Source organism: Gymnoscopelus braueri (genome assembly GCF_963280865.1).
Source record: "Gymnoscopelus braueri genome assembly, chromosome: 7".
Lineage (NCBI taxonomy): Eukaryota > Metazoa > Chordata > Actinopteri > Myctophiformes > Myctophidae > Gymnoscopelus > Gymnoscopelus braueri.
In genome coordinates this window covers 57,911,561-57,925,346 of record NC_137608.1, presented here as the reverse complement: position 1 = coordinate 57,925,346, position 13,786 = coordinate 57,911,561, and the positions used below count along the sequence as shown (strand labels likewise).

General features: G+C 42.3%; 1 protein-coding gene across 1 annotated transcript; it reads right to left on the bottom strand.

The window, feature by feature from the left end:
* Positions 1–1,636: 1,636 nt before the first annotated feature.
* LOC308089174 (noelin-like) lies at positions 1,637–13,378 on the bottom strand (the record flags this gene model as incomplete). Its single annotated transcript, XM_080433738.1, has 6 exons — positions 1,637–2,299; positions 3,310–3,416; positions 3,657–3,876; positions 11,417–11,572; positions 11,976–12,125; positions 13,313–13,378. The coding sequence occupies 6 exons, from the start codon at positions 13,376–13,378 to the stop codon at positions 1,637–1,639; spliced, it is 1,362 nt and encodes a 453-aa protein (XP_080289864.1).
* Positions 13,379–13,786: the final 408 nt, after the last annotated feature.

Here is a 13,786-nt window from a genome sequence, read left to right as displayed (position 1 = left end):
CTTATTGTTAAGTGACTTAAATTCTAACAATCATTTATTTGCAGATTATTATACAGATGACATCGTAGCACCGAGACACGACTAGTGAAAGTTACAAACTAGAAAAGGGTGCACAAAGAGCGCAGGTCTTCGCCAGGCTGGGTTGCCTACCCAAGGCTGTGTCAGTTGTGGGTCACATTTCGGCAGCAGTGAGATGGCGCCCCCTAATGGTGTAAGAGATGTGTTGTTTAGAGGCCCCTCAATGTGGGGTCCATCAGAGATGATTTTTGCATTTGTTTCTAAAACAAGTGTCTCTCGCAAACTTTGGAAGCCAATCAGCCAATCAGATGATAAATGTTGATCACATGACTCCACAGATAATACCAAAACGTTTTTTATTTTAAGAAAATTATAAATTAGTGGAAAATGTATTTAGGTGAAAATAGGCGTGGCCTTTATGGGAGTTGTGGAAACCAAAGGAAACCAAAGACCTGCAGGGCAAGAACTAAACTGTTATAGCGCCACCATGAGGCCAGAACTAAACTGTTGTAGCGCCACCATGAGGCCAATTAGAGACACTGGGGTGGAGTGTCATCCTACTGGGAGCTGCATGCAGTTTGACACACACACACACACACACACACACACACACACACACACACACACACACACACACACGCGCGCGCACACACACACACACACACACACACACACACACACACACACACACACACACACACATCCCTGCACTTGTTGAGTTAGACCATAGTGTCACCATCACATCATATTAGACTACAGACAGTACAACATTTAAATAAGTGCATTAAGCTGGTCTTTGTGTTATTTATCAGATTGATTCAGTTTGTATGTACAGTAACGTAGCATTAAAGTATAATTGTTGCTTATAATAACATTAGGAAACCAGATGAAACCAACCAGTTCACTAAACTTGAAGCATCTCGTCAGAGATGCTTCAAGATAATTAAATATTTGAATATTTAATTGCATTATAAACTATATTTAATGAATACCCTTTTTTTTTTTTGGTTTTCAAATACAGTTTGACTCATAATCAAATGGTGATGATTCACCAGGATCCTGGATGGTTTGGTTCCAGGATTAAAATAATTTATATCAATATTATTTTCGGGAAAAATGAATGGGTATATATCTGTGGCACCACAAAATGGCCGCCACTGCTATGCTATGGTTGATTGTAATGTCACTGATCTAGGATCTGAACATAACACACACATGCACACACACACGCACGCACGCACGCACGCACGCACGCACGCACGCACGCACGCACGCACGCACGCACACACACACACACACACACACACACACACACACACACACACACACACACACACTAGCATTCTGTAGATGAAATCTACTCTCTGTCATTTTGAATGTTGAGATTATGCCCAGTCCTTATTTTGACTCAGGGGGTCAAGGTTCAGAGGTCGGGGGGTTGGGGTCGGGGGTGTTACTGTATGATGTGAAACAGTGTAACATTATAGAGGACCTGGTGTCCGTTGTTCCAGGCGTACAGAGCTCTGTCCCGGGGGTTGTAGTCCAGCAGGTCAGTGGGGGGGGGGGGGGGGTGGGGGGCTGGTACAGAGGGGGGGGGTGGTACAGAGGGGGGGGGGTGTTACTGTATGATGTGAAACAGAGTAACATTATAGAGGACCTGGTGTCCGTTGTTCCAGGCGTACAGAGCTCTGTCTCGGGGGTTGTAGTCCAGCATGGACAGATGGCTGTACTTGTTGGCGATGGGGACGTCGATGTACTCGTAGGTGGAGGAGTTGGTGGAGAAGGCGTAGTACACCTTGGTGCCACCGGAGTACCCGTTGGTGACGTAGAGCGTGCCGCAGATCATGAAGGCCTCTCCGGCGCTGCGTTTGGGGTGGTTGGTGCTCCAGCTGCTCACCGCCGCCAGCGTGTCGGGGTTCAGCCGGCTGATCACGATGTTCCCCGCGTTCTGATTGGTGGCGTAGACGGCCCAGAGCCCGCCCTCGTCGGCCATCAGGTCGATGTCGGAGTGCCCGCCCCAGGAGTAATGGTACATGTTGTTGTAGCCGGCGAAGTCCAGCTGTCTGGAGCGGGCGATGACGGAGGTGGAGAGGTCGAACTTGATGATGGTGTGGCTCTGGAACTTGTTGAAGTAGATGGAGCCGTTGTAGACCACCTGGCCCGTCCCGGACCAGGGGTGAGGCAGGCGGTGAGACGTGAAGTTATCCGAGTCCATGAAGGCCGACAGAGACTGGTACTCTCTGACAAAACGGTTGTTATGGTAACCGTCCATGTACCACACCTGGGAGAAGAACAATTAACACACATTATACACATTTACACAGGTATACGTTACATACCCTGTAGTCTGTACCATACTGTATTGATTGATGGATTGATTGATTGAATACTTTATTTATAAAGACATGGTAACAGTACATGGAAGTACAATTCACAATACGAGGTCCTCTAAACTGGATCGCTCATAAAAGCACTTGGCTGATTTAAAATGAGATCCCTGTGTACTCACATCATGATGACATTTAAGAAGACATACAAATATACACTACTATGCAGAACATCATACAAGCAGCTTACAGGTTACTGTATGAAACACAAGAAATATGTACAATAGACAGTTCAGGGAGGGGGGAGGGGTAGGGGTAGGTTAGGACTTTGACAGCTAGGGGCCAGTTTAGAATGGCAGACTCCTGAAGGTGTTTTTTTAGGGCAGTTTTGAAAGTGAGTAGGGTTTTACACTCCTTTACTCCATTAGGTAGGGCATTCCACATCTCTTTTGGTAGGGCATTCCACATTTTTGTTGTATAGCATGAGAAAGAGTTCATTCCCTTGTTTGTGCCAAATCTGGGTTGAACATGATCAGTGGAGCTGCCTCTGGTGTTATGATTATGGACTTCATTTACGCTTTGGAAGTATTTTGACAGGTTCAGGGGGATCCCAACGTTGAGGTGTATCTTGTAGACCAGGCCCATAGCAAGCTGCTGTACTCTGTCCTCAACCCTAAGCCATCCAACCCTAGCAAAGTGAGCAGGGGTTAGATGGGTTGTATGTTTGAGGCCAAGAAGTAGCCTTAACAGTTTGTTTTGGGATGTTTGGAGCCTTGTTTTTAAGGCCTTAGTGGTGTTGTGATACCATGAGAAACATGCATAGTCGAAATGACCTTGGATGAGGGTCCCTGCTGATACCATACTGTACCATACTGTACAGTGCTTTAAATAGATCATAATCCTTTAAAATATGTCGTGAGACTTTGTAGTGTAAGTGTAGTAATAAGTAATAAGTAATATTTACTCTGTTATCGCCTGGAGGAGCCAGTGGATCTGTCATCCAGGAACCAAACCTGGATCCTGACGTCTTGATGGTGATTGGCTCAGAGATGCCGGTCAACTTCCCACAGGCTGGGAGACAGACAGACAGACAGACAGACAGACAGACAGACAGACAGACAGACAGACAGACAGACAGACAGACAGACAGACAGACAACTTTATTGATGTCGAGAAAGTGTGTGTGTGTGTGTGTGTGTGTGTTTGTGTGTGTGTGTGTGTGTGTGTGTGTGTGTGTGTGTGTGTGTGTGTGTGTGTGTGTGTGTGTGTGTGTGTGTGTGTGTGTGTGTGTGTGTGTGTGTGTATATTTACCTAGTTTCTGCATGCAGGCTCTCAGTCTCTCCTCCAGACTAGAGACTCTGGTGTGAAGCTCGTGGTAATCATATCCTCCCAGTGAGTCCTGTAGACCACTGAGCATCTCTGACACGTTGCTCACTTCCTCCTTAAACTGAGACACCAGCAGAACATCTGCTTTGTAGGACTCTAACACCCCGATGAGAGGACGGAGCTCCTCCATCTTCGCCTTGATCACCTGGACAACACACAGGTCAGATACATTAATATATCTATATCTATATCTATCTCTATCTATGTATCATATACTATATACTGCCTTATAGGACTCTAACATGATGAGAGGACGGAGCTCCTCCATCTTAGCCTTGATCACCTGGACAACACACAGGTCAGATACATTAATATATCTATATCTATATCTATATCTATATCTATATCTATATCTATCTATGTATCATATATACTGCCTTATAGGACTCTAACACGATGAGAGGACGGAGCTCCTCCATCTTAGCCTTTATCACCTGGACAACACACAGGTCAGATACATTAATATATCTATATCCAACCCGATCTCCAGAGATTACCGTAACATTGCACGGAACGAGTGCACTTCATTCCGTGGATAGCCGCCTCGGAACTCCCGAATTGCGTGCATATGGTACGGCGCTGCCTTGTGACAAAACCATTTCGGAGGCGCGCAGTCACAGGCGAATTGTCACCCCGTGAAGGACCACCGAGGGAGCTAAGGCGACCGAGTTGCCGTCCTGAACGGTGTGACATTCGCCTGTGCCTACTCAGCGCCGTTTGAGTTATGTACCGATAGGCACAGAATCGTAAATTTTATTGTGCGGACTGCTCTGCTTCCGGGTTTTTCCGTGTTGCGACTGGTTACGCCCACCGTGGGACTCGCCGTACATATGCACGCAATTTGGGAGTTCCGAGGCGACTATCCACGGAATGAAGTGCACTCGTTCCGTGCAATGTTACGGTATTCTCTGGAGATCAGGCTGCTATATCTCTATCTACTGTGACGGCCCTGCCCCCTCTGCCTTCACTGATGGCTAGCCGGCAGCCTGATTGAGTAGGGCGGAGTGGAGCAGGCCGTTAGACCAACTGGGTGCAGCTGGGTGAGGTGGTTTGGGAGAGTATATAGGGAGCTCTCCCACAACCTCTCATTCTCTCGCTCTCCTCCCTGAAAGCAGGATCTCTGCTACCTGGCCTGTGGGGCCTAACCCTTTTGTTTTCAGTTCCTTTACACACCTTATACAACACTCGCACAGCACATTCCACACATCCATACACTGCATTACATTACTGATTACTGACTTACTCACATCTCATACTTGTTTTGCTTCTGATTATGATTACATTGATTACATTCTTTAATTAATTCTGAATAATAAATATGATTTAAACGTTGACCTTGTGTGGACTCCCTCTTTTTGCCATGTGTTACCCTAGTGCATGACACTACATATACTGTATATCTATATTTATATCTCTATCTATCTATGTATCATATATAGTGTCTTATAGGACTCTAACACCCTGATGAGAGGACGACGCTCCTCCATCTTATAACCTACAGTAAAACACGCAGGTCAAAGGTCACATTTAGGGTCAGACTGTCTGACAGAAAGAGGACTTTGTTTCAGATCTAACATTTATAATGAAACAAAACAACAAGTGTTTTAGGATGTGGCAATGTTAGGGTTAACCCTAATGAGTCTTATATTAAACCCTTTAGACATGTCTGTACCTTTAACATTAAAGCCTATATATTAGAAAAGGCCAAACATAGAGACATAGAGCTGGTTTCTGTCCGACACCAGAGAAATATAAATTAAAATATTGGTATATATACACATTAAAAAATCATGTTACAAAATAAATGTTATGTTAAAATCCAGATGAAAGCGGAGCTGCTCATCCAAACTGATGTTATATAAACAAGATGCACTCTGTGCCTCCACACTTCATTCATTTATTGTCTCCACCAGGCCGAAAGGCATGGCGAGAGAGTCTGTTTTTTGTCCGTGTGTCCTTCTGTCTGTGGACAGCTAATCTCCGGCTCCGTCGGTCCGGTCACTGTGAAACTACACAAACACAATCCCTGGATGCCAATTCAGAACCTCTGCCCCAAATTGTTCAGATCAGCCTGTCATAGCGCCACCATGAGGCCGATTTTTGCAAAACACATCTTTTGATATTACTACTGCAGATTTTGTCCAAAAATCACGCAAATCGGTACACAGTATCTCTATAGTCATGTGATCAACACGGATGTGTCCAATATTCCATCCTGATTGGCTAAGATTGGCTTACAAAGTTTGCAGGATTGGTCCGTTTTGAACAAAATGCCTCAAATCATGAACGCAGCGTGCAATTTCCATGAAATTTCACACGCACATTCCCACTAGGCCGAGGAAGAAATGCCACCCTTTTCACATGGGCCTGTTATAGCGCCACCAGCAGGTCTAATTTAGCAAAACACATTTTGGAACAAAATGCCTCAAATCATGAATGCAGTGTCCGATTGCGGTGAAAGGCCTAAGAATAAATGGCACCCTTTTCACATGGGCCTATTATAGCGCCACCAGGAGGCCACAATAACCTACCTGACCTGGCGGAGACCTGTGCTCCGAGGAGCACTTTTTCTAGTTTAATTTTCATTTTCTGCAGAAAAAGCCTTCTTCTAGCTTCACTTTTTCTTCACAAAACGCAGGCCGTGTCAACATACACTTATTGTCTTTAGAAAGTAACCAATCAGGTTGTTTCAACTAATCAATACACATATACTTTTATAAAATACTGAGCAGTAGGGGGTGCTAGAGAGTAAAAACGAAACAATGAACTTCGTGGCATATTACAGATTGTCTTATTAAATTATCTTTATTGTTATTATCTTACAGTCGGCCAACAGTCACAGTAAACTGTATCACACTAAATAATAATGACCATCAGATGTAAGTACGTAATTATCTTAAGATAAAAAATAATGATCATCAAACGATCTTAAGATCAACTTAAATCCAATAACATCCTCTCCATCTCTGTATAGAATATCCTTTCATTCCAGGCAAGAAAGTATGAAATATCAATCAATAATGTCACTATATTATATGACATAATAAATAATAATTAGAAACCATGCTGTGCTCTGAGACATTTCTACAACAAACCACACAGAACTTTAAAACTTTATTTTTGTGAACAGCACCATACTTCAATCTGTAAACAGTGTATACATCACCATGGTTACCATGCTTCTATCAGTAAACAGTGTATATACATCATCGGCAACGGGGGGCGGGACAACAATGTGGGTGGGACAACGATGGGGGCGGGACAACGATCTGGGTGGGACAACGATGTGGGCGGGACAACTATGTGGTTGGGAAAACGATGTGGGCGGGACAAAGATGGGGTTGGGACAACGATGTGGGCGGGACAGAATGGGGCGGGACAACGATGTGGACGGGACAAGAAATTCTATGAAAGCATTTCATTGGACGAAGATTTGTATAAACCCCTGAGTGCAGGATGAGTCATCAACCTTTTTTTCCCCATTTTCCAGGAAAAGACTAGATCTAAAATACCTTTATTTATAAATAAGTAGCAACAAAACAACAGTTTGTATAAAGCAGTGGTATTACTTCTTCACTTCATGCTCATTAAACAGCTGATAAAATACCTGAAAACTGCAAGAGTAAAAATTATTCTCATAAACACACACGCACAATCATATCTTGATGAATTGAATACATCGGACCACAATGGAAACAAGCAGTCGGGGCTTTTTATGTTATCCTTTTAGCATTATTGTTTAACTGCACTTTTTGTAAAACTGTTCATAAAGTATTCAATCAATCAATCAATCAAACTCTCTCTGCCCTGAGCAACCTTACTATATTTCTAGCTCTAGCTACAGAGCAACGAAAGTCCATTGGGTAGGCCTTGTAAGTTGTGCCTACTAGCCCTCAGTAGGTGTATACAGACTATAGGATATATAACTAGAAAAGGTGCTCCTCAGAGCACAGGTCTCCACCAGGTCAGGTTATTGTGGGCCAGCAATGTTCGGGATTCACCAATCACGAAAAATCGGACGGAACCGTCTTGATCACTTGACTATAAAATATGTACCGATTTGCATGATGTTTGGTCAAAATTTGTAGAAAAAATCGGCCTCTTGGTGGCGCTATAATAGGGCAATGCTAAAAGGGTGTCATTTGTTCCTCAACGTAGTGCGAATGTGCTTGCAAAGTTTCACCACAATCGGACTCTGCGTTCATGACTTGAGGCATTTTGTTCAGAATGGGTCACTCCTGCAAACTTTAGATGTCACACTGATTTGAAAATGTTGGCAAAAATGCAATTTCTTCCTCGGCCTAGTGGGAATGTGCGTGCAAAATTTCACGGAAATTGCACGCTGTGTTCATGATTTGAGGCATTCTGTTAAAAACGGAGCACTCCTGTAAACTTTGAAAGCCAATCTTAGCCAATCAGGATGGAATATGAAAAATCTGAATCTTTAATGACTAGAGATGCCGTGTACCGATTTCCGTGATTTTTGGACAAAATGTGTAGGAGTACTGTCCAAAAAAATGTCTTGTACAAATTGGCCTCCTGGTGGCGCGCTATAACTGGCCCATGTGGAAAAGAATGTGGGGCAGAGGTTCTGCTCTAGCATCCAGGGAGTGTGTCTGCACAGTTTCATGCGATGGGGCCAACGGTGCCGGAGATTAGCTGTTCACAGACGGACGGACGGACGGACAGGGTGCAAAACATAGTCTCGGTCGTGCCTTTCGGCCTGTTGGAGACAATTATACCCTCACAAGTAGTTTGTGAGGCAGTCCAATGGTTAGTTAGTTCAGTGCCTACTAGTAGGTCTATTATAGTTGTATTGTAGAGTAGAGTTTGGTAACAGTCTGTAGTTATAGTTCAGTGTCTACTAGTATTATACTACTAGGTCTATTATAGTTGTATTGTAGAGTAGAGTTTGGTAACAGTCTGTAGTTATAGTTCAGTGTCTACTACTAGGTCTATTATAGTTGTAATATTGTAGAGCAGAGTTTGGTAACAGTCTGTAGTTATAGTTCAGTGTCTACTAGTAGGTCTATTATAGTTGTAGTATTGTAGAGCAGAGTTTGGTAGTTAAAGTCTTGCCCTCAGTATATCCTCACACGTAGCTTGGTAACAGATGGAGAGGTTTCGCAGAAACAGTCTGTAGGCCTGGCCTGGTGTTCCTAACTTTCTCCTAATGTTGTCCTGATGTTCTCCTGATGTTGTCCTAATGTTCTCCTGACGTTAGCCCTGCAAGCAAGACAAAACAACACTGTTGAGTGTTTCTGATGTGAAGGCTATAGTGTTTAGCAGCCATATTGGAAATAAACTGGACCTCTTCCTTACTTCCTTCACAGGTGTTACCAATTATACTAATTAAGTCTCTGTTCCGTTTAGTGTAGCACAGCTGGTTCTCCAACGGTTTAATTTCAAGGACCCCTATAACTCTGAGAGTGTACAAATGGAACCAAATGGACCCTTATGGGTCCAAATGGACCCTTATGGGTCCATTTGGTTCCATTTTGTTTTTGTACACTCTCAGAGTTACACACGCCATTTGGAACCCCCTCAAGGAACCAAGAGGGTCCCTGGACCACACTTTGAGACCCTCTGGTGTAGCAGAGTGTTTCCAGTGAGTCTGTTTGAGCAGAATGGAACAGAGCCTTCATTAGTATCATTAGTTACACTTGTGATGAAGTACAGCTGCTGTGCACAGACTCAGAGCCTATTGATTTAAACTCTTTGTTTTTAAATCCCTTCATTTGAATGAATCCACAATACAACAAATACAACCCTATTCTGCCCCCTCAACAACACAATACAACCCTATTCTGCCCCCTCAACAACACAATACAACCCTATTCTGCCCCCTCAACAACACAATACAACCCTATTCTGCCCCCACATCAACAAATACAACCCTATTCTGCCCCCTCAACAACACAATACAACCCTATTCTGCCCCCTCAACAACACAATACAACCCTATTCTGCCCCCTCAACAACACAATACAACCCTATTCTGCCCCCACATCAACAAATACAACCCTATTCTGCCCCCTCAACAACACAATACAACCCTATTCTGCCCCCTCAACAACACAATATAACCCTATTCTGCCCCCTCAACAACACAATACAACCCTATTCTGCCCCCTCAACAACACAATACAACCCTATTCTGCCCCCTCAACAACACAATACAACCATATTCTGCCCCCTAAACAACACAATACAACCCTATTCTGCCCCCAGGTAAACAACACAATACAACCCTATTCTGCCCCCAGGTTAACAACACAATACAACCCTATTCTGCACCCAGGTCAACACAATACAACCCTATTCTGCCCCCTCAACAACACAATACAACCCTATTCTGCCCCCTCAACAACACAATACAACCCTATTCTGCACCCAGGTCAACACAATACAACCCTATTGTGCCCCCTCAACAACACAATACAACCCTATTCTGCCCCCTCAACAACACAATACAACCCTATTCTGCCCCCTCAACAACACAATATAACCCTATTCTGCCCCCTCAACAACACAATACAACCCTATTCTGCCCCCTCAACAACACAATACAACCCTATTCTGCCCCCTCAACAACACAATACAACCATATTCTGCCCCCTAAACAACACAATACAACCCTATTCTGCCCCCAGGTAAACAACACAATACAACCCTATTCTGCCCCCAGGTTAACAACACAATACAACCCTATTCTGCACCCAGGTCAACACAATACAACCCTATTCTGCCCCCTCAACAACACAATACAACCCTATTCTGCACCCAGGTCAACACAATACAACCCTATTCTGCCCCCTCAACAACACAATACAACCCTATTCTGCCCCCTCAACAACACAATACAACCCTATTCTGCCCCCAGGTCAACAACACAATACAACCCTATTCTGCCCCCAGGTCAACAACAAGTCTTAAGACCAAAGCTGACCGGGGATTCTCTGTTGCTGTCCCTAGACTCTGGAATAGACTCTCTGTTCAATTTAAAGACCCAACTTTTTTCTTTCTTGCTTTTTTGTCCTCTCCGCCAGGCCCAGGCAGGAGATTGTTTTCACTGCTGTCCGTGCCGTGTGTTTGTCTGTTTGTCTGTGAGCAGCTAATCTCAGACATCGCTCGACCGATTGATGTAAAACTTTACACGCATCCTCCTATAGGCCAAGGAAGAACTGCTTCATATTCTTCAAATTGGCCTCATGGTGGCACTATAACAGGCTGCTTCACGTTTTGGCATACACTTAGAACCGTAGATCATATAATCAAATGTTTTTTCCCCCTTGGAGTCCTTGGATCACAATCACACAATTCCCAATAATGGCCACGCCCATTTCTGCCTGACTAGATTGTCTGGCATTTTGAGTTTTCTATCACAACATACGTTTTGCTTCTATTCCAACTCACAGCTCAGTGGAGTCATGGCGATACACATGTATTGGTCAGACTGTCCATATTCCATTCTGATTGGCTACGATAAGTTTGTGGGAGGGGCCCGTTTAACAATTTTGCCAAAAAACATGAATGCAGAACCACTTCCACTCCTGCCCATAGGGGGCAGTGTTTTAAGCTGTTGTTTATTTACCTTGCTCTTGATTTAAAATCGTATTGTGATTTTTGTGTTCAACACTTTAGTCTTGCTTTTATGGGTTAGGAATTATTCATATTTTTCTTACCTTGTATTGTCTGGCCATGTTGCTCTCATGTCCTTCCTCCACCTGTTTGAACTTGTTCTCCAGGCCTTTGAGTTGAACCTCCATCTGTTCCACGAACTGAAGATCCCTCTGAGTTCTCTGGTCCAACACCTCGATGGACTGACTCATGTTCTGTACCTATAAGAACATAACATAATAACATAACATAAGAACATAACATACCAACATAATATAACATAAAGAGTTATCTGGTTCAACACCTCGATGGACTGACTCATGTTCTGTACCTACAGTATTACAGTACTAGTAGTATTAGTAGTAATTGTAACAGTAGTAGTTATAATACCTTCTCCAGTAGTTGTCGTAGTTGTTTAGTTCAGTACATTACATTACAGTATTACAGTAGTAGTAATAATAGTAGTAATAGTAACAGTAGTAGTTATACTGTAGTATTAGTAGTAATAGTAAATAGTAGTAGTTATAATACCTTCTCCAGTAGTTGTCGTAGTTGTTTAGTTCAGTACATTACATTAGTATCAGTAGTAGTACTGTAGTTATACAGTAGTAACAGTAGTAATACCTTCTCCAGTAATTGTCGTAGTTGTTTAGTTCGGGCGTCTCTGGAACAGACGGTTTGTTGAGGAGCAACGACGGTACAAACACAACGACCCTCTGTGTCCTGAGCTGAACTGTAGACCTGCCATCCTTCATCTGACGGGACAGGCCTCACCTACACACACACAACACACACACACACACACACACACACACACACACACACACACACACGCACACGCACACGCACACGGACACGCACACGCGCACACACACACACACAAAGACAGAAATTATATTTCAGCATTAATTGATGAATTGATTGATTACTTTATCAGTCATAAATGTAAAACATCACGAGGTACAGTCAGACATTAAGGATAAAAGTATAACACGAACAAAGTCCTGGGGACTTGTTTCCATCGTGGTCCTACGTATTCAATTCATCAACATAGCATACAAAATAACACAATAATACATGTAGTCAACAAATACAAAACATTTTAAGTACAAAGGAGAAACGGGAAAAATGGAAAAACATTGGCTGTGAATGACACCTCCTTACTATTGGAATTTACACTGAGCTCTCCTTATGGTCTCCTGAGTTTTGATATTAACCAGTGATTCACATCCATTAATGGACATTACACATTATATATATCTTTATTATTAGTATATCATATCATATATATTATTTAATGGATGATATCAGGTCAATCTACATTATAATGACAGAGTAGTAGAATGAGAATGTTCCCATGATTGCTCTAAATGTAGGAGATACCAGATCATGGTGGCTCCCTCTAGTGGTGTATCTGTGCATGTCACTCACTGTGCAGAAGTAGTTATACAGAAGATATTGAGGACACTGTCTCTTTAACTGTCTTAAATCTCTTTAACTGTCTTAAATAATAATCACATTTTTATTTTTTAGATACAAATACATAATATGACAGTAAATATGATTATATTGTATAGATATATAGATAGGTAGATATATAGATAAATAGATAGATTTAAATAAATGTAAATGTTAGACAATATATGATAGTAAAAAAAAAAATATATATATATATATATATATATATATATATATATATATATATATATATAATATATATATATGATAGTAATATAATTTACTATACTATTATTATTATAATGTAGATATAAATATAATATCATATTTAATGTATAAATATATAGATGGTTGTATAGATAGATCGATAGATAGATAGATAGATAGATAGATAGATACGTAGATAGATAGATAGATAGATAGATGTATAGATAAATAGATGGATAGATAGATACGTAGATATGTAGATAGATAGATAGATATATATATATATAAATGAATACCTGTGTGAATTTTGTTCCCAGCAGCAGCAGCAGAGCAACACGCAGAATCTCGCCCGATGCCTCCATCCTTCCTTCTGTCTCTCTCTCTCTCTCTCCTCTTCTGTTTTCTTCTCCTCTCCTCTTCTGTCACGGATCTCTCTCTCTCTCTCTCTCTCTCTCTCTCTCTCTCTCTCCCTCTCTCTCCTCTCTCTCTCTCTCTCTCTCTCTCTCTCTCTCTCTCTCTCTCTCTCTCTCTCTCTCCCCTCTCTCTCTCTCTCTCTCTCTCTCTCTCTCTCTCTCTCTCTCTCTCTCTCAGTAGATGATAAATTAAAGATTGGCTCCAGAATGATAAATCATTCGTGTGGAAAAAGCAAACGGTCAGCTCAGCTTCTCTGTGTGATGATGATATATATATATATATATTAATATAGTGTTATGTGTGTGATGATGATGTAGATACTGTACACCATGTAGAACATAACACTATATATATAT